The sequence below is a fragment of the Macrobrachium nipponense genome, chromosome 19 (assembly GCF_015104395.2).
Source record: "Macrobrachium nipponense isolate FS-2020 chromosome 19, ASM1510439v2, whole genome shotgun sequence".
NCBI classification, from domain to species: domain Eukaryota; kingdom Metazoa; phylum Arthropoda; class Malacostraca; order Decapoda; family Palaemonidae; genus Macrobrachium; species Macrobrachium nipponense.
Window position 1 is genome coordinate 59090494 of NC_061088.1, and position 27852 is coordinate 59118345.

At 43.7% G+C, this 27852-nt stretch overlaps 1 protein-coding gene across 1 annotated transcript in view; it reads left to right on the forward strand.

Moving 5' to 3' along the window:
- LOC135211839 (nudC domain-containing protein 1-like) overlaps positions 1-27852 on the forward strand; it is a 285976-nt gene that overhangs the window by 116436 nt on the left and 141688 nt on the right. Inside the window, exon 5 of the mRNA XM_064245051.1 lies at positions 27558-27761. Coding sequence (XP_064101121.1) covers positions 27558-27761 — 204 coding nt within the window. The remainder of the gene's footprint in view (positions 1-27557; positions 27762-27852) is intronic.

The following is a 27852-nucleotide window of genomic DNA, read 5'->3' on the forward strand; positions in this document are numbered from 1 at the left end:
GCCTCTCCGCTCTGGCTATGACTGCGTTCAGACTATCGAAAAGTTGGCCAGAGCGAGAGGCTTTTCAAAGGCAGCTGCGAGAGCAATCGCTAATGCTCGAAGAGCCTCTTCAAGAGCTGTCTATCAATCTAAGTGGTCCTCCTTCAGGGCATGGTGCAAGAAGGAAGGAATTTCCTCTTCCACGACCTCTGTGAATCAGATAGCAGATTTCTTACTCTATCTAAGAAATGTGCAGAAATTGGCAGTTCCTACAATCAAGGGTTATAGGAGTATGTTGTCTGCCGTTTTTCGCCACAGAGGACTGGACCTCTCCGACAATAAGGATCTGCACGATCTCTTAAGGTCGTTTCGAAACCACCAAGATTCCACAGGCAAGACCCCCGCTCATGGAATCTAGATGTGGTGTTGAAAACATCTGATGCTAAGTCCCTTTGAGCCTCTCCATGAAGCTTTCTCTAAGGGACTTGACGAGAAAAACGCTTTTCCTAGCTTCTCTGGCGACGGCGAAGAGAGTTAGTGAAATCCAAGCGTTCAGTAGCCTAGTGGGCTTCAAGGGAGACAGCGCTGTCTGCTCGTTGAACCCATCTTTCTTGGCTAAGAATGAGAACCCGTCTAATCCTTGGCCAAAGAGCTTTGAAATCAAAGGAATATCGAGTCTCGTGGGTCAAGAACCAGAGAGAGCCCTGTGCCCTGTCAGGGCTCTCAAGTTCTATGTGAATAGGACTAAAGAGTAAGAGGTCCCTCAGGTAATCTCTGGTGCTCGGTGAAGAGACCAGATTTGCCGTTGTCGAAGAATGCTGTTGCTTTCTTCTTGAGGGACGTCATTAAAGAGGCTCATTCATCTTGCCAGAAGACTGATATGAGCCTCTTTAAAGTGAAGCTCACGAGGTCAGAGCCGTAGCTACTTTCTCTTGCTTCCAAAGGAATATGTCTATCAGAGATATTCTTGATAGCACCTTCTGGAGGAGCAATTCCGTATTCGCCTCACATTACCTCCGGGATGTGAGAACGATTTACGAGAACTGTAGTTCTTTGGGGCCTTACATTTCGGCAGACACAGTTTTGGGGGCTGAAGGTGGCTCTCTCCCTATCCCTTAGCTTAGTTAGGTTAGTTTATTGTGTTTTTGGTTGATGGTGAGATCTTCTATGGAAATCTCCCATTCCTTAGTGTTAATGTCAGGGGTTTTTTGGTTAGTTGGTCAGGTGGTGGTCGTTTGCTGTGTTACTGCCATATGTTTGGCTAGATGGTCTTGTCACATTGTGGTCACGTCCCCGTTGACAGAGCATCCAGAGTGCACCAGCACTACAGGTCCCAAACCTGGCTGGCAACTCTGATAAAAGCATAAGCAGGCTTTAAGTGACAGTAATCACAGAGTCTACTTTGCTATCAGGTAAGGAAACCAATAAGTTAATCTTTTATTTAATTTAAGTTTCCTAAAAATCCTAGTCTGTCTCACCCACCATCCGAAGGTGGGATTCAGCTATATATATATCTGACAGGTAAGTTTCATGAACAAAATGTTATTGTTATAATACAATTAAGTTTGTTCATACTTACCTGGCAGATATATATAATTAGAGTGCCCACCCATCCTCCCCTCAGGAGACAAGGGTCATGAATAAATATGAATAGAAAATGGGAATGGTTTCCTGATATCCGCCTCCCAGCGGCGGGAATGGGTACTACCACCTGGCCGCCCACTACGTGTGCCGCGAGTTTTGAAATTCTGTCGGACGTCAGAAATACAGCTCTATATATATCTGCCAGGTAAGTATGAACAAACTTAATTGTATTATAACAATAACATATTTACTATTTTCAAATACAGTAGTACCTCGAGATACGAAAGGCTCTACTTACGAAAAACTCGAGATACAAAAGCCAATGCGAAAAATTTTACTGCTCTACATACGAAAAGTTTTCAAGATACGAAAGGTTGTTGCTGTGAAGTCCCGAGATTCACCCCGGACCACCGAGAACAATTTTAAAACTCCGCGCGCCAACTGAGTAAACTCGCCACAGCCTCCCGCTCTCCATTGGTTTCCTGATGCTAGTCACCCCATAAAAGGTCCTGCTCTCCTATTGGTCAGTATCTACCCCTTGTGCTTTAAGTATTCTATTGGTAAAAGGTGCTGTAAATTGAAAAACTTATTCATTGGCAATACATTTAATAAAAAAAAAAACATTAGGTAAAGATAGAATAAAGAGTAGAAATGAATGGTTATTATACTGTTTGGTAGTTTCAGTAGTTAAAGAGAGATAATGAAAATTTATGGCTTACTGTGTAAAGTGATTGCTTGTCGATCGTTCGATACTCGTAAGTGCTGGATGTAAATAGACGTTTGGAAGCTTTTTTTTTTTTGTTTGTTTATTATAGTTAATGGTTACTTAATAATTATTTGAAATGAGTACATGCAATACATTTAATAAAAAAATTGTGAATTAGATATCATAAAATATAAAATAAATCAGACTGCCAACAAATACGTATTTTCTGGGCTCAGTTCGTGTCGCTGCGCGAAATAATCCTTTAGTTCATTATTTTCTTAGGTAAATGATCTAACAGATACCAGAGAATAACAAAATAAAGAAGAGGTCAGTATAACTGACTCGCACACCAAAATAAAAGAAGGGTGTCGGTGTGGTCACTAGGGCGAGTGAGACCACTACCACGAATTTCTTGCCATTTAGAAATTTCCCACAACAACAATTTCCCTCAAAGAGAGCTGACCCACAGAACGGGCGGCAACTACTACTACTGCAACCCACGCCAAGCCGACTGCCGCGCCTCTGGTGGCCATCCTTTATGTTAGCAGCCAAGAGACCCACGCGTTTCTTTTTTGCTCTTGTTTTTGTGCTGTGTTTTGTGTGATTTTTTCGCCACCGATGGAACGTTCAGCTATTGCAGCGGCTAAGTTAAGTATTCCGAAAGGTTTCGATTTAGTTTTCGTTCCTCCCACGAGCCTGTATTTGCCGTTTTTTTTAGGTATAAATACAGGTTCCGGTCTGGAGCATGGCGCATTGTTCTGCCTCATGGCGGTTTGGTTCTCGGTCTCCCATACCTGGAACCTTTCCCTTATTTTTAACGTGCGTCTCTAGTCCTTTTTATTATTATTTTGTTAGGGGTTTAGCCTGCCTTGGTTTTAGGTCATGCATGTATGTCTCTCTACCTTAGGGAGCATTCAGTTTTCTTATCCAGACCCAAGCCATCGCTCTTCGTATCGGCCCAGGCTAGCTTTGAGTGGTAGACTTTTCTTTCGGGTTAGTCGTACACTCCTGGATATTTTTCTCTTACTGTATTTTATTTTCCCCTACTTTTGTTGTTATTTATTGTGTTTTGGTTAGCCTAGGGCGTCTGGTCTATTCGCTTAGCCTAGGTATCAGTGGTCCCATGGTCCTCTACGGTTTTTGTTGCATCCTTATTGTCAGTTTTGTTGCATCACGTTTTGTTGCATCACGTTTGTTGCAATCTTTTCTGATCAGTTTGGTTGCATTAGCCTAGGCTACCGATTTTGTCGGGTTGTGTTGTGTTATCGTACCTTGGTCACCCTGTGATCGTGGTACAGCCAGACGTCCCGTCCCAGTCGCCTTCCCCCCCCCCCCCCCCTCCGCTCTCTCCATAGAGTAGGGGGGAGGGAGGTTTGTCCTTGCTCGCTCCATCCGGGCTGACTCCCTCTCTCCCTACGCGGAGGGAGTAGGGGAGTCTGGACAGACGCTTGGCTGGGAGTGACCTTGCTCTGGTTTATGGTGGTGCTTCGCTGTGACGGAGTTGGGGGGTGGTCCTCCTCCGCCTTTGTTGCTCCGGCGCTCCGCTGTATGCTCGGGAACTGTTTTCGCCCCTCCTCGCCTCCTCCCCCGTGATGACGGATCTCTGTTCTCTTTCGTGGAGCCCCATCGATTACGGGGGGGAGGTACGGTAGCCCCGTCTGCCGGCGGAGTGTATGCGTTTCAGTTGGTCACTTTTTGCTTTACACCGTTCCTTCTCTCCGGCGTCGCCGACGGAGTCGGACAGCGCCGCGATTCGGGGTCGTTCTCCGGATTTATTTTAACTGTTTTATGCTTAAGTTAATTATAAGTTATTTATAAGTTACCTTAAGCTGGGTTCCTCCCCTGACCTTGGTGTTTTCATTCTCCAGCCTACGCCGGAGTCTTCATTTTATGCCTATTAAGGTGATAGGGGAGGGGTTATGCCCAAAAATTTATCATTCTCCGGCATGCAACGGAGTACTAGAGTAGCCCTGTGAGGTGTTTATATCGATACTCATGTATCCTTCCACTTACAGACTACCAACTGTGAGCACCCGGGGTGCAACGCTGTGCTCCAGGACCCCTGCGGGCATGAGGTCTGCAGGTCTCATGCTCCGTGTTCGACTTCTCATGGGAGTTTGCAGGTCTGGTTCCACGAGACGTGTATGATCTGCTACGATCTCGTGAGTCAGTTTTTGGACGGGGTAAGTATTTTCCATCTGTATATACATTCGATATGAATTCTGAGATATATATTTTAAGCTTAAGTTCCCTCCTAATATTATGGAATATATGCTGATATTGTCTAATCTTAAGTTTATTTTATTCTAAGGTTGAATCTCAACTTTAGCCTAAAATCTAATAGACACCCTCTCTTCCAGGCTGCCGTGGTTAGAGAGACTGCTCTTGCAACCTTGAGAGCTTGGGTCGGCGGCTTCGGGAAGAACACCGCCAAGGGACACCCCTACATCCTAGAGAAGAGGATGGCTGTCCTGCTGTTCCCTGGCGGCAAGCCGACGGGGTAAGTCGACCCGGCGGAGGCAGCCTCGACGATGACTGCGATCCAAGGGCAGGTCGCCCAGTGTATGAAGGAACCAGGCCAGGATATCTCGGCGGAGGTCGCCACTTTAGATTTGAATGTAGAGCCTATGGTAGGCGTAGATGATCTGTTGGTCGAGGTAGGTACGTTGGACGCTCAAGGGCTTCCCTTGGGCGCCACTGGTTATCTTTCTTCTCCTGCTCCTGTCCAGGCTTTAGGAGCAGAGCTCTCGTATACTACGCCCCAGCGCTTCTGTGGTTCCCAAAGTGAAGGGTCACAGAGCGCAGAAAACTCTGACTAAGACGTCGTCGTCTAAAAAGACTTCTTCGGCGTCTTCCTCTCGTAAGTCTTCGGCTTCTAATCCTGGAGCAGAGAAGGGTAAGTCATCTGCTTCAGGCTCTAGAGTCTCGAAGAATAAGTCCTCCAAGGAGAGACCCCGTACTCCGGCGGAGTCAGTGGTCTCTCCTTCCCCTTCGGTACCTCTGGTGAGTTACCCGTCCACGTCGACATCTGTTCCTAGCTTTGATCCCAACGCTTTCTCCGTCAGGATGATGCAACAGATGGGAGACTTGGTAGGGTCCCTGAGGACGAGTATGGAGCAGATGTTCTCCCAGTTGTCGGAACATGATTCCACTCAGGAAAATCTATGTCTGGCTTCAATCAGGCCCCTCAAGCTGCCTCTCCGGCACCTGGCGCAGGCCTACTCCAGCTCCCTCCTCATGATTCTCTTCCTCCATTCTCCATGAACAATCCCTGGAGAGTAGCTTCATACGCTCCTTTCCAGGACGGGTTCATTTCTATCCCGGAGTGTGGTACTCGAAGGATCGAAGACTTTTGAGTTTTACCCGGAGAATCTTCAACCTCCGTTCATTGGCTACGCCAGGCTGACAGAGGCTGCTATGAATAGGGAGGATAAGGTTCTTAGGGAGACAGTGCTGTACTCCAGGGACCAGGCTCAGAGGGAGTGGCTCCGGTGTCTGGATGAAATGGACTGTTCCAACACCAGAATCCAGGCATTCAAGAGTCCTTTCACCATCTTTACGATGGAGGAAGAGACTCCTTTTCCTTTCCTGACCAAGATCGCCAGCGTTACCATCCCGGCTGGCTTAAAGGGAAAGCCCTTGCCACAGTTGAGGGAGGCGGACCCCACATCACCCTTGCTCCCTTCGCTTGGGGATTTGTGGGAAGACCTGCCGAATACTTTTCGGTAGGCAAGCTTAAGCCGGACTGTGCGATGGATCAGTTCGGCGAGAAGCTTCCGAGACTCCCCGATAGCCTCATTCAGTCCGAGTTTGAGGCTAGAACTAGGCTGGCCAGGTCTATTAACACCATGGCAATGACTGAGGTAGCGGCCATATCATACGCTTCAGAGCCGCTATTCAAGCTGTTGACCAAATCACAGACTTGTACAGTCCAATCGGACCTGTACGAGTTTGTGGTTGTGAGTGTCAACTGCCGGAAGCATGTCCTTCAGGAAGCAACTATTCGGCATGAGCCGAATAAGTTGCTCTCCTCCAACATTTGGGGGGCAGACCTCTTCCCAGAAGCGATGGTTAGAGAGGTTCAAAGCGAGGCCACGAGGCTCAATCAGAGCCTCAAAGACCGTTGGGGCCTCTCCGCTAAAAGACGTCAAGACCCTTCGTCTACAGGCAAGAAACTAAAGAAGACCAAACGGTTTCAGCCTTACCAAAAGAAGCCTCAGCACTTCAGTCAGGCTGTGTCTGCGGTGCCGGTCGTTCAGCCGGGGCAGCCTTCCACGTCGAAAGCTCAGGCTCAGCCCATCTATCTGATTTCCCCACAAGCTCAACCTTCCACGTCCTATGCGGTCTCCCTGGCATTTAACCAGGTGTTCGAAGGCCAGGCCTTTCAACACTTCGACCGGTTCGCCAGGAGAAGTAAAGCTAGAGGATCCTTTCGTCAGAGAGGATCAGGAAGGTTGCTCAACAGGGGAAAGCACTTCCGTGGAAGCCGCGGAGGTCACTCGGCTCAGCAGCAGTGAGATCTCCAAGGTAGGAGGGAGACTGTTTCTCTTCCGACATCAGTGGGGATTCAGCAAATGGGCACAAAGTATTGTGTCGAAAGGCCTGGGTTGGAGTTGGATCGGAGGCCCCCCTCCACCCAGACCGTTCCTTCAACTTCCATCGAAGGAATTGACAGAGTATGCAGAGGAACTCCTTCAGAAAGGAGCAATAGCGAGAGTCAAGCGATTAAAGTTTCAAGGTCGCTTATTCAGCGTGCCAAAGAAAGGCTCATTAAAAAGAAGGGTAATCTTAGACTTGTCCCAGTTAAACTTAGCCATTCGCTGTGACAAGTTCAAAATGCTGACTATCTCGCAGGTGCGGACCTTACTTCCCCGTGGGGCCGTCACCACCTCTATCGATCTTACAGACGCATACTATCATATCCCTATTGCAAGACACTTTCGCCCTTACCTAGGCTTCAAGCTGGGAGACCAAGCATTCTCCTTCAAGGTAGTTCCCTTCGGTCTGAACGTAGCCCCCAGGGTATTCACGAAGTTGGCGGAAGTAGTGGTTCAACAACTAAGGTCTCAAGGGATAATGGTAGTAGCGTACCTCGACGACTGGTTGATATGGGCACCAACAGTCGAGGAATGCCGCAAAGCCACAAAGAAAGTCATTCAGTTCCTGGAATATCTGGGGTTCCAGATAAACAGGACAAAGTCAAGACTCACTCCGGAGTCCGTTTTCAATGGCTGGGCATTCAATGGAATCTATCTTCTCACACTCTGTCGATTCCAGTAACCAAAAGTAAGGAAATAGCGAAGTCAGTGAAGCAATTTCTAAGGTACAAATATGCTTCAAGGAGAAACCAGGAAAGAATCTTAGGTTCCCTTCAGTTTGCCTCAGTGACAAACATCTTGATGAAAGCCAAACTGAAAGACTTAACCAGGATCTGGCGCTCAAGAGCAAATGTCAGATCCAGAGACAAGTTGTCAGCAATACCGCAAATTCTCCGAAATCGTCTGCGTCCTTGGACAAAGATGAAGAATCTGTCCATGTCAGTGCCTCTTCAATTCCCTCCTCCGGGAATCACTATCCACACAGACGCTTCATTAAGCAGCTGGGGAGGATATTCTCAGTTCAAGAAAGTTCAAGGAACGTGGTCACCCCAATTCCGCCAGCTCCACATAAATGTATTGGAAGCAATGGCAGTGTTCCTGACTCTGAAGAGGCTCCTTCCACCAAAGAACTCTCATGTAAAGTTAGTTCTGGACAGCGCAGTAGTAGTTCACTGCATAAACAGGGGAGGCTCCAAGTCAAGACACCTGAATCATGTCATGGTAGCCATCTTTTCCCTGGCGGACAAGTTCAGTTGGCACCTCGCCTCCACCCATCTGGCCGGAGTGAGAAATGTTATAGCAGATGCTCTATCCCGTTCAGTCCCACTGGAGTCGGAATGGTCGCTGGACAACAGTTCGTTCTAATGGATACTCCGGAGGGTACCAGGTCTACAAGTAGATCTGTTCGCCTCTCAAGCGAACCACAAACTTCCTTGTTATGTGGCTCCCAACCTGGACCCTCTGGCCTATGCCACAGACGCTCTATCCATAGACTGGAACAACTGGGAAAAGATTTACATCTTTCCTTTGGTGAATCTTCTCCTGAAAGTTCTGAGCCAACTCAGGACTTTCAAGGGTCAGGTAGCTCTAGTAGCTCCGGACTGGCCGAAGAGCAATTGGTACCCGCTGCTGCTGGAATTGGGTCTTCGTCCCCTTCGGATTCCCAATCCCAGACTCTCCCAGTCGGTACAAATGAAGACTGTGTTCGCTTCCTCAGGAATTCTCAAAGCCCTAACTTTATGGACTTCATGAAGTTTGCGGCCAAGAGGGAAGCAAATATAGATCCACAAAATATCCTCTTCTTAGAATCAGATAAAAGGGATTCAACTTTGAGGCAGTATGACGCTGCAGTTAAAAAGTTGGCATCTTTCCTGAGAGAATCGGACATTAAAATCATGACAGTCAACTCAGCTATATCCTTTTTCAGATCCTTATTTGAAAAAGGGTTCGCAGCTAGCACTATTACGACAAACAAGTCAGCCTTGAAGAAGATCTTTCAGTTGGGTTTTAATATAGACTTAACAGACTCCTACTTTTCGTCTATTCCCAAGGCTTGTGCTAGACTTAGACCTTCCGTAAGGCCTACTTCAGTGTCATGGTTTCTAAATGATGTTCTAAAACTGGCTTCAGATACAGATAATACGACATGTTCATTCATAATGCTCTTAAGAAAAATATTATTTCTGGGCTCAGCCGTGTCGCTCCCGTGAAATATGTCTGCTTTAGCACTATTTCTAGTAAAATATTGCTATAATACCAGAGAACTGCTAAATTGGACATGTCAGAAGCTTCTGACTCGCTCACCTATATAAAAGGTGTCGGTATAAAACTGGGGCGAGTGTTAAACACTACCACAGCAACCCCTCCAATTAGCCTTTTCCTCATCAAAAGACCCTAAATACGGGGAGCTGACCCATAGGTCACACCTAGCTACCCCGTTGAAGGCGTCTGTGACGTCATACTTTTCGATAGCCATATCGTGTTCGTACGTTCGAATATAGCTATTTGTTCTTTTATTTTTATTCTTGGTTACGGATCGTCAATCTACCTCTTCACCCAAGTTAAGTACTGGTTCCGCCCTTTTTCAATATTTAGAGAGGGAATTTGCCTTTCGTTTTGCCTTTATTTAGGATTTTATTAGCGTCACTTATAAGTAGCGGGTGGGGCGGGCGGCAAGTCGCCTTTACGGCTTATCCTTGAATTGCACCGATTTCGAGTGGTCTTCTTCTCTGCTTGTAACATGTGATATTTCAGTACATTATTTATTTATTTATTTCTGGGTGGCAGTTTTTAGTCGATCCTATTTTCGTTATGTTTTGTTATTTTCATTATTTTCATGTTTTTCACGGGGTCTTCATTCGAGTACTTTCTTTATTTCGTGCTTCGCCGTTTATCCACCGTCCCCCCCCCCCCCCCCTGTTATTTTTAAGTTTGGTTTATTTTCATTCAAGAATTTTCCCTTTTTTTCTTTTCGTCAGCTTGCCGTTTCTTATCGTTTGTCTGTAGGCAAGTAGTTTTTCCCTTTTGCGCCCACCGTTATCGAGTGGCCTTCATTGCTGGTTTTTTATATTTTACGTAAGTTTATTTTCATTTCCCCCGTGTTAAAGCTGATTTTCTTTTAGCTTTAAGTAATTGATTTTATTTTCTCTATGTATATGTTGGATGTTAGGTCGGTTAGCCTACATAGGCTATGCCTGCGTTTTCCTCGTGATCTTTTATTTGCGAGGGTACGCTGCTCACGTGATCGTCACCCCATCAGCCCTCCCTCCCTCCCCCTCACGTGGGCCCCCAGTAGTTGGGTGCTCCTCTCGCCTCGGTTGTCGCTGACAGCCGTTCCCATCAGCGGAGGGGGGGGGGGTGTAGAGGGTCCTCCAGGACCTTAGGTTGGTGGGTGTCGCTTCTCAGCCGACCGCCTCCGGAGTTGATGATTGCTTTGCGTATGCAGCCTCGGCTTCCGTGGATTTGTTGCGCTCTGCTTCTTTCAGCTCCCGGAGCTTACATCCATCCGCCTAAAACATTCCCTCTCTGCATAAGGCGGATTTAGATTCCGGCTTCTCCGTTAGCCGTTGAGGGCTATGTTTACGGAAGTTACCCTTCCGTAGGTGGAGATATGATATTTGTTATTTTAGTTCTCTTTTTTTTATTTTTATTTTCTTTTCTTTTTGCCACGGAACTTGCAGGTTCATGTGGTTACTCCGTGTACCCCCCACCCCGGGTCATAAAGCTCTGGGTGGTTTTATTTCTTACACAGTCCCCGGGACGTAAATATATGATATATATATATATATTTTCCTTTCTTTTGCCACGGAACTTGCGAGTTCATGTGGCCGTCCCCCCCGGACCCCGGGTTACTTCGTGTACCCCCACCCCCCCTGGGTCATACAGCTCCGGGTTGTTTTAATTATTACACAGTCCCCGGGACGTAAATATATGAATATATATATACATATATATTTTTTATATACCTATATATTATTTCAGTCCTGAATGCTCCGGCATATGACATTATTATCATAATAATCCTAATAAGTTTGTGCAATTGTTCTTATATATTATTGCACTTACAGGCCACTCAGTGTCTGGTTGCCTGTCTACAGGATCGGATGTGCAACCATGATGTTTGCCGGAACCATGCCCCGTGCGCAGTATTGCTTACCGGTTCCGTAGTCTGGCATCACGAAAACTGCTTTGCCTGCTACGCCTTGTACAACAGGTTACCTGTTCGGAAAGTTACCGCACTGCTTGTTCTATGCATATTGTGATGGAATTATATTACACTACTTTTGTTAGTGTAAAAAAAAAAATAAAAATAAATAAATAAATATATAAAAAAAAAAATTAAATAAATAAATAAATAAATATAAATTTCTTTAAATTAAATTACATTAATTAATCAACTTATGTAAGGATAATGTTCAAAGATTTTTCTCGAAATTGACACTTCCTTCCTTGCATTACAGACGGAGCAGTCTGTTAAGCATGCTGCACTCTCCACCCTCAAGATCTGGGTTGGAGGTTTTGGACAGAACGTAGGGAAAGCTAAGCCTAATATTCTACCTCAAGATATGGCAGGCCTTCCCAGCCGGGAAAGCTGCCAGATACGTTGACCCAAAAGTCGCTTAGCAGCCAATTATCAAATCAATTCAAGATTCAGTTATGGAACAGCAAGAGGCAGAGTTGCCGGACCTTGGTTTGGAAAGTCGTCTCACTTGAAGTAGTGAGGATTTGCCCGTTACTCTAGATATGGTTACAGGTAACAGTGTTAATGAGGCTAGCCTAGTTGGTCAACGTGGTCTTTCCTCGAGTGACTCTGATTCTTCCTCTCCCTTTACTCCCAATTCCTTCATGGGTTTCACAGGAGGTTTGCCCCCTCCCAGGTCGCATTCCTTCTCTGTGATTCCTAGATTAAAGAGAAAACCTTCGGGTAAAACCTTGCTTAAAAGCCAATCAGACACAAAGCCAAGGCCTGGGCAGGTGCCAGAGGTTCATACACATATTAAACCTAGGCTGAGATTTTTTTTCTAAGTCTGCAAATCCAAGGCCTTAAGGATGAGAACTTCTTCCCATTGCCCCTCAAGTCCATCCCTTCAATGTCTTGAGATCGGATACCTCATAAGGTACCGTAGGGAGGGCTGGAAGGTTCCCCTTTAGTCGGCAAAGACCTGTTCAACACGAATATTTTAAATCAGGTCAGTGGTCTTGCTAGCTTAGTCAGTTCAGTCGCAGCAAGGTTTGGAAATGGTGTTTTTAAAAAGTTTTAGGGTGCACAGGACGCCCTGATTGCAGGTCTCAGACAGGAGTCGGCAGTTCTGGCACCTCCTAGTAACTTGGTGCAAGGTCAGAGCATGCCTGACGGGTCCACGCTCCCTCCGTTCCACCCTGGTGATCCTTGGAGGGTAGCGAACTTCGCTCCGTTTGTCAGCGGGATGTTGACTGCAGAAGGTTGTGGTACACGTAGACTCGAGGATTTCGAGTTCTTCCCCGAAAGGTTATGGCCACCATTTATAGGTTATGTTAGGCTTATGGAGGCAGCTTCGATTAGGAAGGACAAGGTCTCCAAGGGGACTGTTATCCTTTCTAGCAATCAGGCTCATCAAGTATGGATATGGAGCCTAGAAGTGGATCTGCTCAAATACTAAGGTAACAGCATTTAAAAGCCCTTTCACGATGTTTACGGCTGATGACGGGAACTCCTTACCTTTTACATAAAAGGTAGCAGGACTTACCCTTCAGGCAGTGGATCGGGAAAGAGCCCCAGCTTAGCGAGACAGATCCCACATCATTGCTACTCCCAGGTAGGGAGAATTTGTGGAAGTTTGCCGGCTACATTCTCGGTAGGCAAGCTTAAGCCAAACTGTGCAATCAACTTGTTTAGTGAGCGCCTCTGTCAGACGCACTGATCCAAGCCGAATTTGATGCTAGGACACGTCTTGCAAGGTCTCTTAACTCTCTAGTGATGACGGAGACGGCGGCTCTGGAGTACGCTCATGAACCGCTGTTTAGTCATTGCGGGAGTAGTTACTTTTAAGCATGCAATGTGACTCGTACGGCTTTGCGGTTACTAAAGAGAATTGGCAGGAAGCACGTTCTATCCGAGGCTACGATCAGGCACGAACCCAACAAGCTTCTGGCTTCCTCAATCTGGGGTGCAGATCTCTTCCCAGCTTCGGCAGTAAACGAGGTTCAGAACGAGGCATCACGTTTTAATCAAAGCATCAGATTGCGTTGGGGCATTCCTTTCTAAAGGAAATTAGAGTCTTCTTCCTCCAGTTTTAGGGCTAGGAAGGGTCAAGAAGGTACCAACCTTAAGCATGCAATGTGACTCGTACGGCTTTGCGGTTACTAAGAGAATTGGCAGGAAGCACGTTCTATCCGAGGCTACGATCAGGCACGAACCCAACAAGCTTCTGGATTCCTCAATCTGGGGTGCAGATCTCTTCCCAGCTTCGGCAGTAAACGAGGTTCAGAACGAGGCATCACGTTTTAATCAAAGCATCAGATTGCGTTAGGGCATTCCTTTCTAAAGGAAATTAGAGTCTTCTTCCTCCAGTTTTAGGGCTAGGAAGGGTCAAGAAGGTACCAACCTTTCCAAGTTCCGCAACAGCATCCTGTGCTACAAGCTGTTCTAATTCAGCAAGTTCCCCAACCTTCATCTTCTAAGGCTCAGCCTCGGCAACAGCATCAATTTGTCTTCCTTTCGCCGTCGGCTAGCCAACAGGTTCCCCCACTGTATTCGGTGTCGCCTACTTTTAACCCGGTCTATGAGAATCGGTATTTCAACCTGTTTTTACCAAGGTTGCTAGGAGTTGCAGGGCTAGAGGCCTCTTTCGTCAGCGTGGAGGAACAGGAGCCCAAGGGCGAGCTAGAGGTGCATGGTCAGAAAAGGAACCCGACCCTCATCATCTCAATGAAGTTCTTCAAATAGGAGGCAGGCTGTATCTCTTTTAACATCGTTGGGGGTTCAGCAGCTGAGCCGGAAGCATAGTATCCATCTATCAGCATCCAACCCAAGGGTTGATGGATTACTCCAGGGATCTTCTCCAGAAGGGACAAGGAACTTGAAATTTCAGAGTCGTCTATTCAGTGTCCCAAAGAAAGGGACCGCCGACCAAGAAGGGTGATCTTAGACTTGTCCCGTTTAAACTTGTACATTCCTTGCGACAAGTTCTAAATGCTGACCATCTCTCAGGTATGGGCCTTACTTCCCCGTGGGGGCGTCACCACCTCTATAGATCTTACAGACGCCTATTATCATGTCCCGATGGCTCGGCACTTCCATCCATTCCTGGGCTTCAAACTAGGGAAAGAAGCCTATTCCTTCAAGGTGATGCCCTTCGGGCTGAATATAGCCCCAAGGGTTTTCACGAAACTGGCGGAGGTAGTGGTGCAGGAGCTAAGGTCTCAGGTTTTATTGGTGGTGGCGTACCTAAACAACTGGCTAATCTGGGAGATGGCCAAAGACAAGTATATGAAAGCCATGGACGAGGTCATACCTTTCCTGGAATATATAGGGTTCAAGATCAACAGGACCAAGTCCCGATTGGCCCCAGAATCCAAGTTCCAGTGGCTAGGTATCCATTGGGGCTTGGATTCACACAATCTTTCCATTCCAATCAGGGAAGGGGATGACCAAGGTTACAAGCCAATTCTTAAAATGCAAAAGGCTTCGAGAAGGAATCAGGAGACGATCCTAGGCTCGCTCCAATTTGCCTCAGTCACAGACGTTCTGTTGAAAGCCAAGCTCAAGGACATCAATCGAGTTTGACGTTCAAAGGCCAATGCCAAGTGTCGCGACAAGTTCGGCCGGGTACCTCTGATTCCCAAGGAACGTCTACGTCCATGGGCAATGGCCGAAAACCTAGCCAAAGAGTTACAGTTGCAGTTCCCTCCCCCGTCCCTACTGGTGCATACAGTCGCATCACTGTCAGGTTGGGGAGGTTATTCACAGCACGTCAAGGTTCAAGGAACTTGGTCACCTCAGTTCCAAAAGCTTCACATCAACATCCTGGAAGCTATGGCAGTGTTTCTGACCTTAATGAAGCTCCGTCCTCCGGAGGAGACTCATATCAAGATTGGCTCTCGACAGTGCGGTAGTGATACACGGTATAAACTGAGGGTGGTTCAAAGTCAAGTCATGTGAACCACGTTCTGATAGCAACTTTTTCCCTAGCTGACAAGAACACCTGGCATCTATTGGCTACCCATCTGGCAGGAGTCCACAATGTAGTAGCAGACGCACTGTCCCGGTCAGTCCCCCTGGAGTTAGAATGGTCACTGGACCAGGAATCCTTCAAGAGGGTTTGTAGGAGAGTACCGGGTCTGGAAGTAGATATGTTCGCTACAGGGGCAAACCACAAGCTGCCTTGTTACGTAGCCCCAAATATGGACCCTCTAGCATACGCTACGGACGCCCTGAGTATAGGTTGGAACCAGTGGAGGGAGGTTTATTTATTCCCTCCAGTGAACTTTCTCCTGAAGGTGCTGCACAAGTTGAAATCCTTCAAAGGTCAGGTGGCTCTCATAGCTCCTTACTGGCCCAAGAACAATTGGTTTCCCCTTCTCCTGGAACTAGGTCTTCGTCCTCACCCTCTCCCGGACTTGAGGCTGTAGCAAAAAGTTCAAACGGTGACTGTGTTCGATTCCTCAGGTCTTCACAAAACCCTATCTTTATGGATTTCATGAAGTTTGCAGGTAGGAGGGTAGGGGATATTGATCCACAGAACATTTTGTTCTTGGAGTCAGACAAAAGAGAATCTACGCTTCGCCAGTATGGTTCAGCAGTTAAACAATTGCCTACATTGCTCAGGGAATCAAATGTCAAAGTAATGACACTGAACGGGGCTATAACATTCTTCAGGACTTTATTCGAACAAGGCTTGGCAGTTTTTGTATTTTACCAAAAAAGTCAGCCCAGGGTCCTTTCCCAAAGCGCGTGGTATTCGGGCTATAACAACTTCTGTAAATTTCTTCAAATATATGAACTTTGATGATGAAGAAGTATACTTGGTTGGTGAAGTCGCACTGGGTTTTCCAAAGCATTACCTTAAGTCTTTGGAGGATCTTAAATATCATGCAATAGCTGTAGGGAGGTCAGTGTCTCCTGCTACAAATCAATATAGTACTGTCCTTGTGTCATATGAATATTTTCCATTATGCCAGCATTATTAACATTCTACCTACTGCAGCACATTTCTTTGTTATTTGACTTGGTGTATGGTGTTAATTTATACAATTTAATATTCTATTTCTTTTCAGAGTGATGTAGCTTGGTGTTTCTCTGGTACAATTTCACGGGAGCGACACGGCTGAGCCCAGAAAAGGGATTTTGACGTAGGAAAAATCTATTTCTGGGCGAGGAAGCCGTGTCGCCCAGTGAAATCCCCCCCTGGTTTTTTCCCCCCCTTGCAGTGCACCAAGCTTCATTGCTATCGATAAGTATGACGTCACAGACGCCTTCAACGGGGTAGCTAGGTGTGACCTATGGTTCGGCTCCCCGTATTTAGGGTCTTTTGATGAGGAAAAGGCTAATAGGAGGGGTTGCTGTGGTAGTGTTTAACACTCGCCCCAGTTTTATACCGACACCTTTTATATAGGTGAGCGAGTCAGAAGCTTCTGACATGTCCAATTTAGCAGTTCTCTGGTATTATAGCAATATTTTACTAGAAATAGTGCTAAAGCAGACATATTTCACTGGGCGACACGGCTTCCTCGCCCAGAAATAGATTTTTCCTACGTCAAAATCCCTTTTTTATTAAGCTTGGCTTCAGGAGCTAGAATTTCAGAACTGTCGGCGCTATCCAGAGATTCGGGTCATGTAGAATTTCTCCCCTCAGGAGAAGTTCTGCTTTCTCCGGATCGCAGCTTTTTAGCAAAAAATGAGGATCCTTTGTTGAGGTGGGAACCATGGAAAGACCTTTCTCTTTGTCCAGTGATGACCTTACGAGCCTTTCTGTCTAGGACATCCTCCTCCTCTTCGGGTCCCCTCTTTAGGAGAGAAAAAGGTGGTACCATTATTCATTAAAGAAGGTATAAGCACAAAGATCCTCTACTTTATTAAACAAGCTAACCCTGAATCTTTCCCTAAGGCACACCCGTGTCAGGGCAGTGGCCACCTCAATTAATTATTTTCAACATATGAACTTTGATGATTTGAAAAAATATACTGGATGGAAATCGCCGACAGTATTTAAGCGTCACTACTTGAAGTCTTTGGAATCTCTGAAATTTTCAGCAGTTGCAGCGGGTAACATAGTTTCCCCTGACTCTGCCTAGTAGTACAATTGAAGATCCAGATCTCCTTTCTACCTACCTTACCTAACAGTTTGTCTAGCCTACCATATTGCTCTACACTTCGTCTCGAGTCTTAGCTGCTCTCATGATTGCTTAGTGGTGTGTCCCTTATTTTTATGCTAGGGTCACCCACAAATGTTTGTATATATTATCATTAAGAGTGTGGTCCCCTTATTTTTATGCTAGGGTTCCACACTCCCATTATCAATGGTTTATTGCCTTATGGATTTGTATCTATGAACTTATTGAGTGTGTTGTTTATGTTATTTTTTCCACACACATGTTAATTTACATATTCATACTTGTAACTTGTGTAAATACTTTTGTAAATATTTATAGCTGTAAGTTACATTTAATTGTTATTCTTTACTCAGAAATTGTCTGAAGATTTTGTATGAATATTTCAATTTTGTTTCAATTATAGTATTTTAGTTTAGTTTTTAGTTTTATTGAGACCCTCTATTCTTTTTAATCTTGTGCTAATTCTCTGGTATTATTTCGCGCAGCGACACGAACTGAGCCCAGAAAAAGGATTTTGACGTAGGAAAAATCTATTTCTGGGTGATTGGTTCGTGTCGCCCAGCGAAATCCCACCTCTTCCCAACCCTTCGCCCAAGATTGATTGCTAACTTCAGGATGGCCACCAGAGGCGCGGCAGTCGGCTTGGGGTGGGTTGCAGTAGTAGTAGTTGCCGCCCCGTTCTGTGGGTCAGCTCTCTCCTTGAGGGAAATTGTTGTGGGAAATTTCTAAATGGCAAGAAGTTCGTGGTAGTGGTCTCACTCGCCCTAGTGACCATACCGACACCCTTCTTTTATTTTGGGTGAGCGAGTCAGTTATACTGACCTCTTCTTTATTTTGTTTATTCTCTGGTATTTGTTAGATCATTTACCTAAGAAATAATGAACTAAAGGATTATTTCGCTGGGCGACACGAACCAATCGCCCAGAAATAGATTTTTCCTACGTCAAAATCCTTTTTTTTTAAATTCTTCTTCTGTTTTATTATTATGATACGTATACGTATGTTTCATTATAGCTGTCAGTAACTCGGTATCTCCACTAGGTAAAGATAGAATGAAGAATAGAAATGAGTGGTTATTATACTGTTTGGTAGTTTCATTAGTTGAAGAGAGATACTAATGACAATTTATGGCTTACTGTGTGCTAGGAAAAATGATTGCTTGGCGCTCGTTCGATACTCGTAAGACGGGTAAGAGCTGAAAGTAAACAATCGATTGGAAGGTTTGTTTTTTGTTTGTTTGTGTATTATAGTTAATGATTAATTAATAATTATTTGAAATGAGTACATACTGATTATTTATACATTTTATTGGCATATTCTAAGCTTTTAGCTCTTAGGTTTAGATGTCAGAATCATAGACTAGGCTACAGTAGCAACCGCTAACATAGGCTAGGCTTAATTCTAAGGGACATATGCTAAAGTCCTAATATATGCAGTAAAAATGGGGTTGAACATTACATGCAGTTGAATATTACTCAAGTATGTACAGAATTTTGCCTTTTTGGAGTCATATTTCTTCCGTCGGATCGGCGTTGTAACCCTAGGACATGTGTTTTAGGCCTGGAAATATAATTTACTGGGGTGTTTTTGGAGGGCTTGGAACGGATTAGTCATTTTACATGTAAAATGTGTTCCAAGATACGAAAAACTCATAATACGAAGGCCGCCTCGGAACGGATTAATTTCGTATCTCGAGGTACCACTGTATTAATATTAATTTATACAGCAATAATATCAATTCATTAAAGAAAATACCATAGTGAATTAGAAAGATTTTAGCTTATAAATTTAAAAAATTATGGAAGAATGAAGGAAATCCCAGTCAGATTCTTTCTCTAACTCCAGGTACTAAAACTCAGACATGCGTATCAAGTTAAGTGACGAGGGGGAAGGAGCTGATTTGTTGCTGCCATCAAGTGCTCATGAAATTTCCACCCCCTTTCTCTCTCTCTCTCTCTCTCTCTCTCGTTGCCCTCCTCTCACTCTCTCTCTCGCTCTCTCTTTTACTGAGAGAGATTTTTATGGTATATATATGCGTAATATGTTTATTAATATTTTCAAATGATAATAATAATAATAATAATAATAACTGTAATTAGAAAAATCATATGCAAAAGTATTTTACAAATACAGTGGTACCTCGAGATACGAAATTAATCCGTTCCGAGACGGCCTTCGTATCAAGAGTTTTTCGTATCTTGGAACACATTTTACATGTAAAATGGCTAATCCGTTCCAAGCCTTCCAAAAACACCCCAGTAAATTATATTTCCAGGCCTAAAACACATGTTCTAGGGTTACGACGGAAGAAATATGACTCCAAAAAGGCAAAATACTCTACATACTTGAGTAATATTCAACTGCATATAATGTTCAACCCCATTTTTACTGCATATATTAGGACTTTAGCATACTATGTCCCTTAGCAATAAGCCTAGCCTATGTTAGCGGTTGCTACTGTAGCCTAGTCTACGATTCTGACATCTAAACTTAAGAGCTAAAAGCTTAGAATATGCCAATAAAATGTATAAATAATCAGTATGTACTCATTTCAAATAATTATTAATTAATCATTAACTATAATACACAAACAAACAAAAAACAAACCTTCCAATCGATTGTTTACTTTCAGCTCTTACCCGTCTTACGAGTATCGAACGAGCGCCAAGCAATCATTTTTCCTAGCACACAGTAAGCCATAAATTGTCATTAGTATCTCTTCAACTAATGAAACCACCAAACAGTATAATAACCATTCATTTCTATTCTTTATTCTATCTTTACCTAACGGAGATACCGAGTTACTGACAGCTATAATGAAACATACGTATATACGTAACGTAATAATAAAACAGAAGAAGAATTCTAAAAAATGCGTATTAGTTGGCAGTCTGATTTATTTTATATTTTATGATATCTAATTCACAATTTTTTTATTAATGTATTGCATGTACTCATTTCAAATAAATTAATTAAGTAATCATTAACTAGAATAAACAACAAAAAAAAAAGCTTCCAAACGTCTGGTTTACATCCACACTTACGAGTATTGAACGATCGCCAAGCAATCACTTTTACACAGTAAGCCATAAATTTTCATTCTCTCTCTTCAACTACTGAAACTACCAAACAGTATAATAACCATTCATTTCTATTCTTTATTCTATCTTTACCTAATGTTTTTTTTTTTTATTAAATGTATTGCATGAATATTAAGTTCTTCAATTTACAGCAACCTTTTACCAATAGAATACTTAAAGCACAAGGGGTAGATGCTGACCAATAGGAGAGCAGGACCTTATGGGGTGACTAGCATCAGGAACCAATGGGAGAGCGGGAGGATGGTGGCGAGTTTACTCAGTTGGCGGCGCGGGAGTTTTAAAATTGTTCTCGGTGGTCCGGGCGAATCTCAGGACTTTGTAGCAACAACCTTTCGTATCTTGAAAACTTTTCGTATGTAGAGCAGTAAAATTTTTCGTATTGGCTTTCGTAACTTGGATTTTTCGTAAGTAGAGCCTTTCGTATCTCGAGGTACTACTTTACTACGATAATCTCTCTCTCTCTCTCTCTCTCTCTCTCTCTCTCTCTCTCTCTCTCTCTCTCTCTCTCTCTCTCTCTCTCTCTCTCTCTCTCTCTCTCTTAAAGCGATGTATGTTTTTTTGGATGATGATTTACTAATTTTGAAATATCAATATTAATGTAAACAGCAATAATATAAATTCATTAAAGAAAATACTAAAGTGAATTAGCAAGATTTTAGTTTATAAATAAAAAGAATTATGTAAATAAAATAAAGAAATGCATTAAAAAAAAACCCCAAACCCCGTGTCGTGTTACGTAGCCAGCTTGGTTGGCTGGGTTCCAACTGTCAAATCCAGTGTTGCCATCTACGGATCATTGAAATTCTCTCTCTCTTTCTCTTTTGCTGATATGAGATCATTTCTATGGTACATGTGTATGTTTATTAATATTTTTGCATAATAATAATAATAATAATAGTAATAATAATAATAATAATAATATATAACTAATCTCAAAATTTACATGTGATAGTATTTTAAAGAAGTACAATAATCTATCCATTTCACTCTTTTAAATAAGGACAACCCTCTCTCTCTCTCTCTCTCTCTCTCAATCTCTCTTCTCGTCTCTCTCTCTCTCTCTCTCTCTCTCTCTCTCTCTCTCCACACGAGATACTAGCATGCGCTAGTGGTAACACTCTCCCCTCTATTTTGGGCTGGAAGTGTATGTATAAGTATATCTTTAAGGACATTACTACATTTTATGGTAAAATAATAATATACAGTAACGAGTTTACAAGAAATAATATTACGTTTAATGAGATTAAACAGTAACGATAACATTCTCTCTCTCTCTCTCACGTATGTTTATTTGTTTTGTAGTGTAAATAAATGATTTACCTTATAACTAATTTTCAAATATTAATAAGATTAATTAAAAATAGCGATTCCCAGTCTTTTTATCCACTTGGAGGAACATGGCGGGGAGTAAATGAGTTTGATATACGAATTGGTGAGGGAGGAAGCGGAGTCTAGGAGTTATTCTCTCTCTCTCTCTCTCTCTCTCTCCATTATTATTCTCTCGTGTCTCAGAAATAATTCATAATTTCACTCTTGATGGTCAAATATATGATGTTGCTCTCTCTCTCTCTCTCTCTCTCTCATCTCTCCCATCTCTCTCTCTCGTCTCTCTCTCTCTCTCTCTCTATCTCTCACTCTCTCTCTCTCTCTCTCTCTCTCTCTCTCTCTCTCTCTCTTTTATTTGCTGTAGGTATATATTTTTAATGGTAAAATGTTTAAGATTACTTTAAAATGATATTAATATATAACCTCAAAGATTAATGCAGTAATAGGTTAGTAATTTTAGGTATATTTGAAGTAGGATGTTATCAAAGGTATACATTTGGCATCTGAACTTTCAAGATAGGCAGTTATAAGCATTTTTAGTGGTGGTTTTAACTATTCACGGGTTTTAACTATTTGCGGGGGTGTCTGGTACACATCCCCTGCGAATACGGGGGGGAACACTGTAATCTTTAATTAAAGTCGATTAGGCTTTCTACTCATCCTTGGCCTCATAGCCAGATGGATAGAGGGTCTGAGATAGTTTTAGCTAGATTGCGTATTGGCCACATTAAATATACTCAAGGGTATCTAATGATGAGTGGAGCGGATAGGCAGGTTCCTTGCTGTTCCACCTGTCGTGGATTTGACTGTGGTGCATATTTTGGTGGAATGCCCCATTTTGAAAATGAACGTAGAGCTTGTTTGCTGGCAATTAAGACACTCGCTGATATTTTAGGTGAAGGTACTCAGGCAGAGCAAATTGTAACATTTTTAAGAAATAATCTTTTATATGAATTATAATTTTATTCTCTTAAATGTTTTAGGTTTCTTGTTTGACTTTTATGAATCAGTGAATTGCATGTTAGATGGGTTGTATGCATGTTTGTATGTGTGATAGTTTTTTTTAGTTTTACAATTTAGTTTGTGTTTATTTTTCAAATATATACATATGCCCTGAATGGCCCCACAGCTCAGCGCTTGGCTATGCCAAAAATGTTATAATCTAATTTAATCTAACCTCCAGGACTACATTACTTTGGCTCTTGTATGCTGCCTCCTAGCAGTTTGACCCTGGATCACGTTAGGTCTCAAGGTCCATCATTTTCTTTGCAGGAGACCTTGGCTATAGAGGCTGCTGCTGCTTCCATTTTCCAGACTGTCTCCTGGCTAGATTTGTGATCCTTGCGGTGGCCAGGATAGCTTTAGATCTAGCAGTGGGTGGTTTAGTAAGTTCTTCCTCCTTTGTCAGGCTGTTGCAGTCTGATGCTAAGACCATTTCATATCAAGGCCACCTTAATGCAATTTTAGAAGATGCGATCGACTGGCAGCAAACTGATACCAAGGATAGGCTATTGCATTGGGGTTTCAAAATCGGAGGCTCTTTCTCGTCCTTCTCCTTTCCATCTGCAATGGCAGACAAGATGGTCTCCTGTCAATTCGTCCAAGTGTTCAACTTCTGTGAGAGTTCCTCAGACTTCTTCTCCGTCAAAGTCAAGACACAACAGTGTCCCTTTCAATCCCTCCCCTTCAAGGCTGGGAGGGGCTCTAGACGAAGGGGCAAAGGGGGTCGTCGGTAGAGTGGGTGCCTCTCCCTCTCCATTTCCACGGGTAGGGGAGTGCCTTGCAGGCCATTCGGCCAAATGGCAGTTGCATGGAGAGGAGAAATGGGTAGTAGGTGTTCTTCGTGAGGGGTATCTACTACCCTTCGACTTCTCCCCCCCCTCTTAAATTCTCAATCTGACCTATGCTCGTGGCTCCCCGAAGTACTTGGCTCTTCGGGAGGAAGTATTGAAGATGCTGGACAAAGAGGCAGTGGAAGAAGTGAAGCATCCTTCACCGGGGTTTTACACAGTTGGATTTTCCTGGTTCCGAAGGCTACAGGCAACTGGAGATCAGTGATTGACCTTTCCACTCTGAATCACTTTGTAAGGAAGACTAGGGTTAGGATGGAGACACCCCAGACAGTTTTGGCATCGATAAGAGACAATGACTTCTTGCTGTCTATAGACTTGAAGGATGCTTGCTTTCAGATTCCAATCCACCCTTCGTCCAGGAAGTTCCTTCGCTTCGATATGGGAGAGCAAGTCTTCCAGTTCAAGGTCCTTTGCTTCGGATTGGCTATGGCCCCTCAGGTGTTCACAAGGGTCTTTGCCCTAGTCTCAATATGAGCTCATGCTCAAGGGATTCACCTTTTGAGATACTCAATGACTGGTTGGTCTTGGCAAGCTCCTGGGAGAAACTACTTTAAGACAGGGATCGCCTTCTTCAGCTTTATCGGGAGCTAAGCATAGTAGTAATTGTGGAGAAGTCCAATCTGGTTCCCAGCCAGAGAGCTCTTTACCTGGTTATGGATATAGATACAGCAGCAATGTCGAGGGTGTTTTTCGTCAGACCAGAGGTTGGAGAAGTCCCAGTTGGTGGCATGCTTATTCCTGTCAGAGTTTGAACAACCAGCTCACCAGTGGCAGTTCCTTCTGGGGATTTTGTCTTTTCTGGAGAAGCTGGTCCCTCACGGTCGTCTTCATCTTTGGTGTCTGCAGTTGAAACTGAAGGACTTCTGGTCTGGGGCAGGGGATTTACCTTTGCAGTCAGTTCCTCGGTGAGAAAATGGGGAAAGACCTTCGTTGTGGTTGGACGACCAGAATGTCACGGTGGTAGTCCCTCTACTTTTACCCCCTCCAGACTGTCTCCTTTTTTCAGATGCTTCCATCGACGGTTGGAATGCGCATCTGGAAGATCTCCTTGCCTCAGGCATTTGGAATGAAGAGGAGAAGCTGCTTCATGTCAACAATTTGGAGTTAGAAGCAGCTTTCCTAGGTCTGCAGTAGTTCCGGGAGAGGGTAGAGGGTCGTTCTGTTGTTCTGATGTTGGACAGTACCACAGTGATTGCCTATGTGAACAAACAGGAGGGTCTTGTGTCTCACCAGCTCCATTCGATGACAGTCAAGTTGCATCAGTGGGCGATCAACAACTCAGTGGAGCTCTCCGCCAGGTACATTCCAGGCAAGAGGAATGTGGTCACTGACAAGCTGAGTTGTCGGAACCAATCCTGGCATGGAGTGGTCTCTACATCAGGACGTGATGGACAGGCTTTTTTACAATTGAGGAAGGCCTATGCTAGACCTCTTTGCCACTCGCTTCAAAAGGAAGCTGGAGGTTTATTGTTCATTGGTCCCAGATCCTCTTGCTCTAGCAGAGGATGCCTTACTGCATCCTTGGGACAATCTCAAGGTATATGGCTTCACTCCATTTTGCCTGATCCGTCAAGTTCTGAACAGAGTAATGAGTTCTTGAAATCTCAGGATGACCTTGGTGGCACGTCTGTGTCCTCAAGCAGTGTGGTTCCCGGATCTTCCGTCTCTTCTGTCAGAGGTTCCAAGAGAAATTCCCACATGGTAACAGCTCCTTTGCCAACCTCATGTGGAAAGGTTTCACTAGTCAGTAGAGTCCCTGTCTCTTCATGGCTGGAGACTATCAAGTACATATCTCCTCTGAGTGAGAGGGTTTTCTCAAAGGGCTTTGAGACGGAAATCTTCGTCACCAGTTTACCAGGGGAAATGGGCAATCTACTCTGATTGGTGTCATCGCCAGGGTTTATCTCCACTCAGAGCTTCTGTTTAGCAAATAGCAGATTTTCTGATCTTTCTCAGGGATGAGAAAGGTCTTTCTTTTACAGCTATCAGAGGCTACAGAGTGGCCTTGGGCTTGGTGTTATGCCTGAAAAGTATGGACATCTCTTCATCCTGTTCTCCAGGGGAACTCATGCCTCCTGTGTGGGGCTCTTTCTCTAGTACTGAGAAGTCTCACTCGAGATCCATTTGAGCCCCTACATCGGTCATCAGACAAAGATCTGACTCTAAAAACAATTTTCCTGTTGGCCTTGGAGTCTTCAAATTGAGTTGGTGAGGTTCATGGCCTAAGTTATGATGTTAACACACCTGGGGTTGGGGTCTGTGGCTTTCGAATTTGTCCTGGCATTCATATATCTAAGACCCAGAATCCCTTGGTGCATGATGACAGATTTGCCTCGTTTTCCATTCCCTCACTGAATGACTTTGTGGACAACAATCTGCAAGAGCTCTTGCTTTGCCCTGTCATAGCACTGTGATGCCAACTAAAAAAGATTTGTCACCTAAGACTTAGGTTCCTTAGACTTTTTGTTAGCACAGGCCAGTCCAGAAGGGAGGTGTCCAAGGATTTTTTTGTTTTTTGTTTTTTTTTCATTCTGGTTATGTGAGACGATTAAACAGGCTTACTCCTCACTTGATGGCTCTGTCACTGAGTCTGCTGAGTCTCTTGACATTTTAGAAAAACTTGTCTGTTCATAGAATTTTGAGAGCTGGTTCTTCGCTATGTCAGTCCATGCTCACATCTTTTTATCTAAAGGACGTTGCCCACAGGTCTTTGGACACTTTTTCCTTGGGTCTGGTGGTGGCTGCCCAACAAGTTGTGTATTTCACTCAGTGCCCCTAGCGGAGCAGTTTGTCTCTTACCTAAGATGATTATGTAGATGAGAGAATGAGTGAGTTGGCTGGCCTCTTGCTTTCTCTTTTTACCTTTCTTCTTCCTGTGGGGGGGTCGAAGAATAGACACGTCACATACTGGAACTGGTCTGATACAGGTGAGTTAGGTGGTCATACTGGTGGTGGTTTTTGTATTGTGACTATACAATAGACAAAGCTCCTATTCAGTAGCAAAGGCTCATTTCTCCTGCAAGGGGAGTGAGGAGCGGTAACAAACTTCTGTGGATTGCATGGTTTGTTGCATGAACAGGCAGAGTTTTCTTTTGTTCCTGGAATGCAATAAATCTGGCCATATATCATTGTGTTTCAACCCAGACGGCTGATGTTTTAGATATCTGATTGTCTATTTTCTTGAGGGCTTGGGCTTCCTTCTTTAGAACTGATTTTTCTAGGAAGGGTGGTCAGGTGAGGTAACTCCCATCCGGTTTAAGATACTCATACCTCCCTCCAAGTATAAGTCTGTCCTACTGTTAAGACTGAGGGTTTGTTCCAAGTGTGAACAAATGAGAAATTCTTAATCAATTTGTATTTTCCATAGCTAACAAACTTGAGGTCTTAATGTATACTGCCCACCTCTAGCTGCCCCTCTCTCTTTTCCTGGTTTGGGAGAAAGACTAGTGCATCACAAGGTTCTATTCCTGGTCGGTGACCAGCTTCCACCTCGTATATGTATGAGTTGCCAGATGCCACAGATTCCTTGCTTTACAATCTTTTATTGTTTTTAACCAGTTTCCAGCTGGTACAAGAAGATGATCCTATTGTTAAGACCGAGGGTTTGTTAGCTATGAAAAATACAAATTTAATAAAAATTTGTCATTTAAGGTAGGCAGACAGTCATAGGATTGTGTAAGTTCGATTGTGATTTTGTAAGTTCAAGTAACTGCGATGCTTTTTGATGACATACCAATGATTTGTAGTGTACAATTGAATTAACAGTGGTATGTATATTGGTGATAGGGTTAAATCACAGCATCAAAGAGAGTGAATTAAATATATTTAGCCTGGTCAGACAGCTCTTTATATGATTCCTTATAGTTAAATTACTGAGACATTGTTTATATAATGTAGTACACATATTATGAAGTCCATACTACAAGATGAGAGGGTTCTTTTTTGGAGCTCAATATAATGGAGTTGGTGACCATTGAGTTGGGATTTGTGAATTAAGAAGAACATTTTGTGTTTGAAAAACTTAATTTTTTTAAGTAGTATTGGGCTTGTATGAGAAAATCAGTTTTGTTTTTAAAAAGCTATTTTTTCTCATTTCTAGGTGCAACTTGGAACCTTAACAGGATACGAACCATAGCAGGAGAAGGCACTGTTGAATACTGTTCAGTAGATGAAAAAACAAGTGGAGTTTTACTTTTGTGCCATAAGAACTTCTCCTTTATTCATGATTCATGCACTCCTGTTGCTAAAACTTCACCCAAAGAAGAAAAGTTATTGCCTAAATTTAGTTTCCTTCAGACATCTGGTATGTATAGAAGCCTGTGATGCAGTGCTGTTATTCTAATGAACATTAATTAGTTATGTTTAATACCTCTTTCGTATAAGAAGGAATGTTT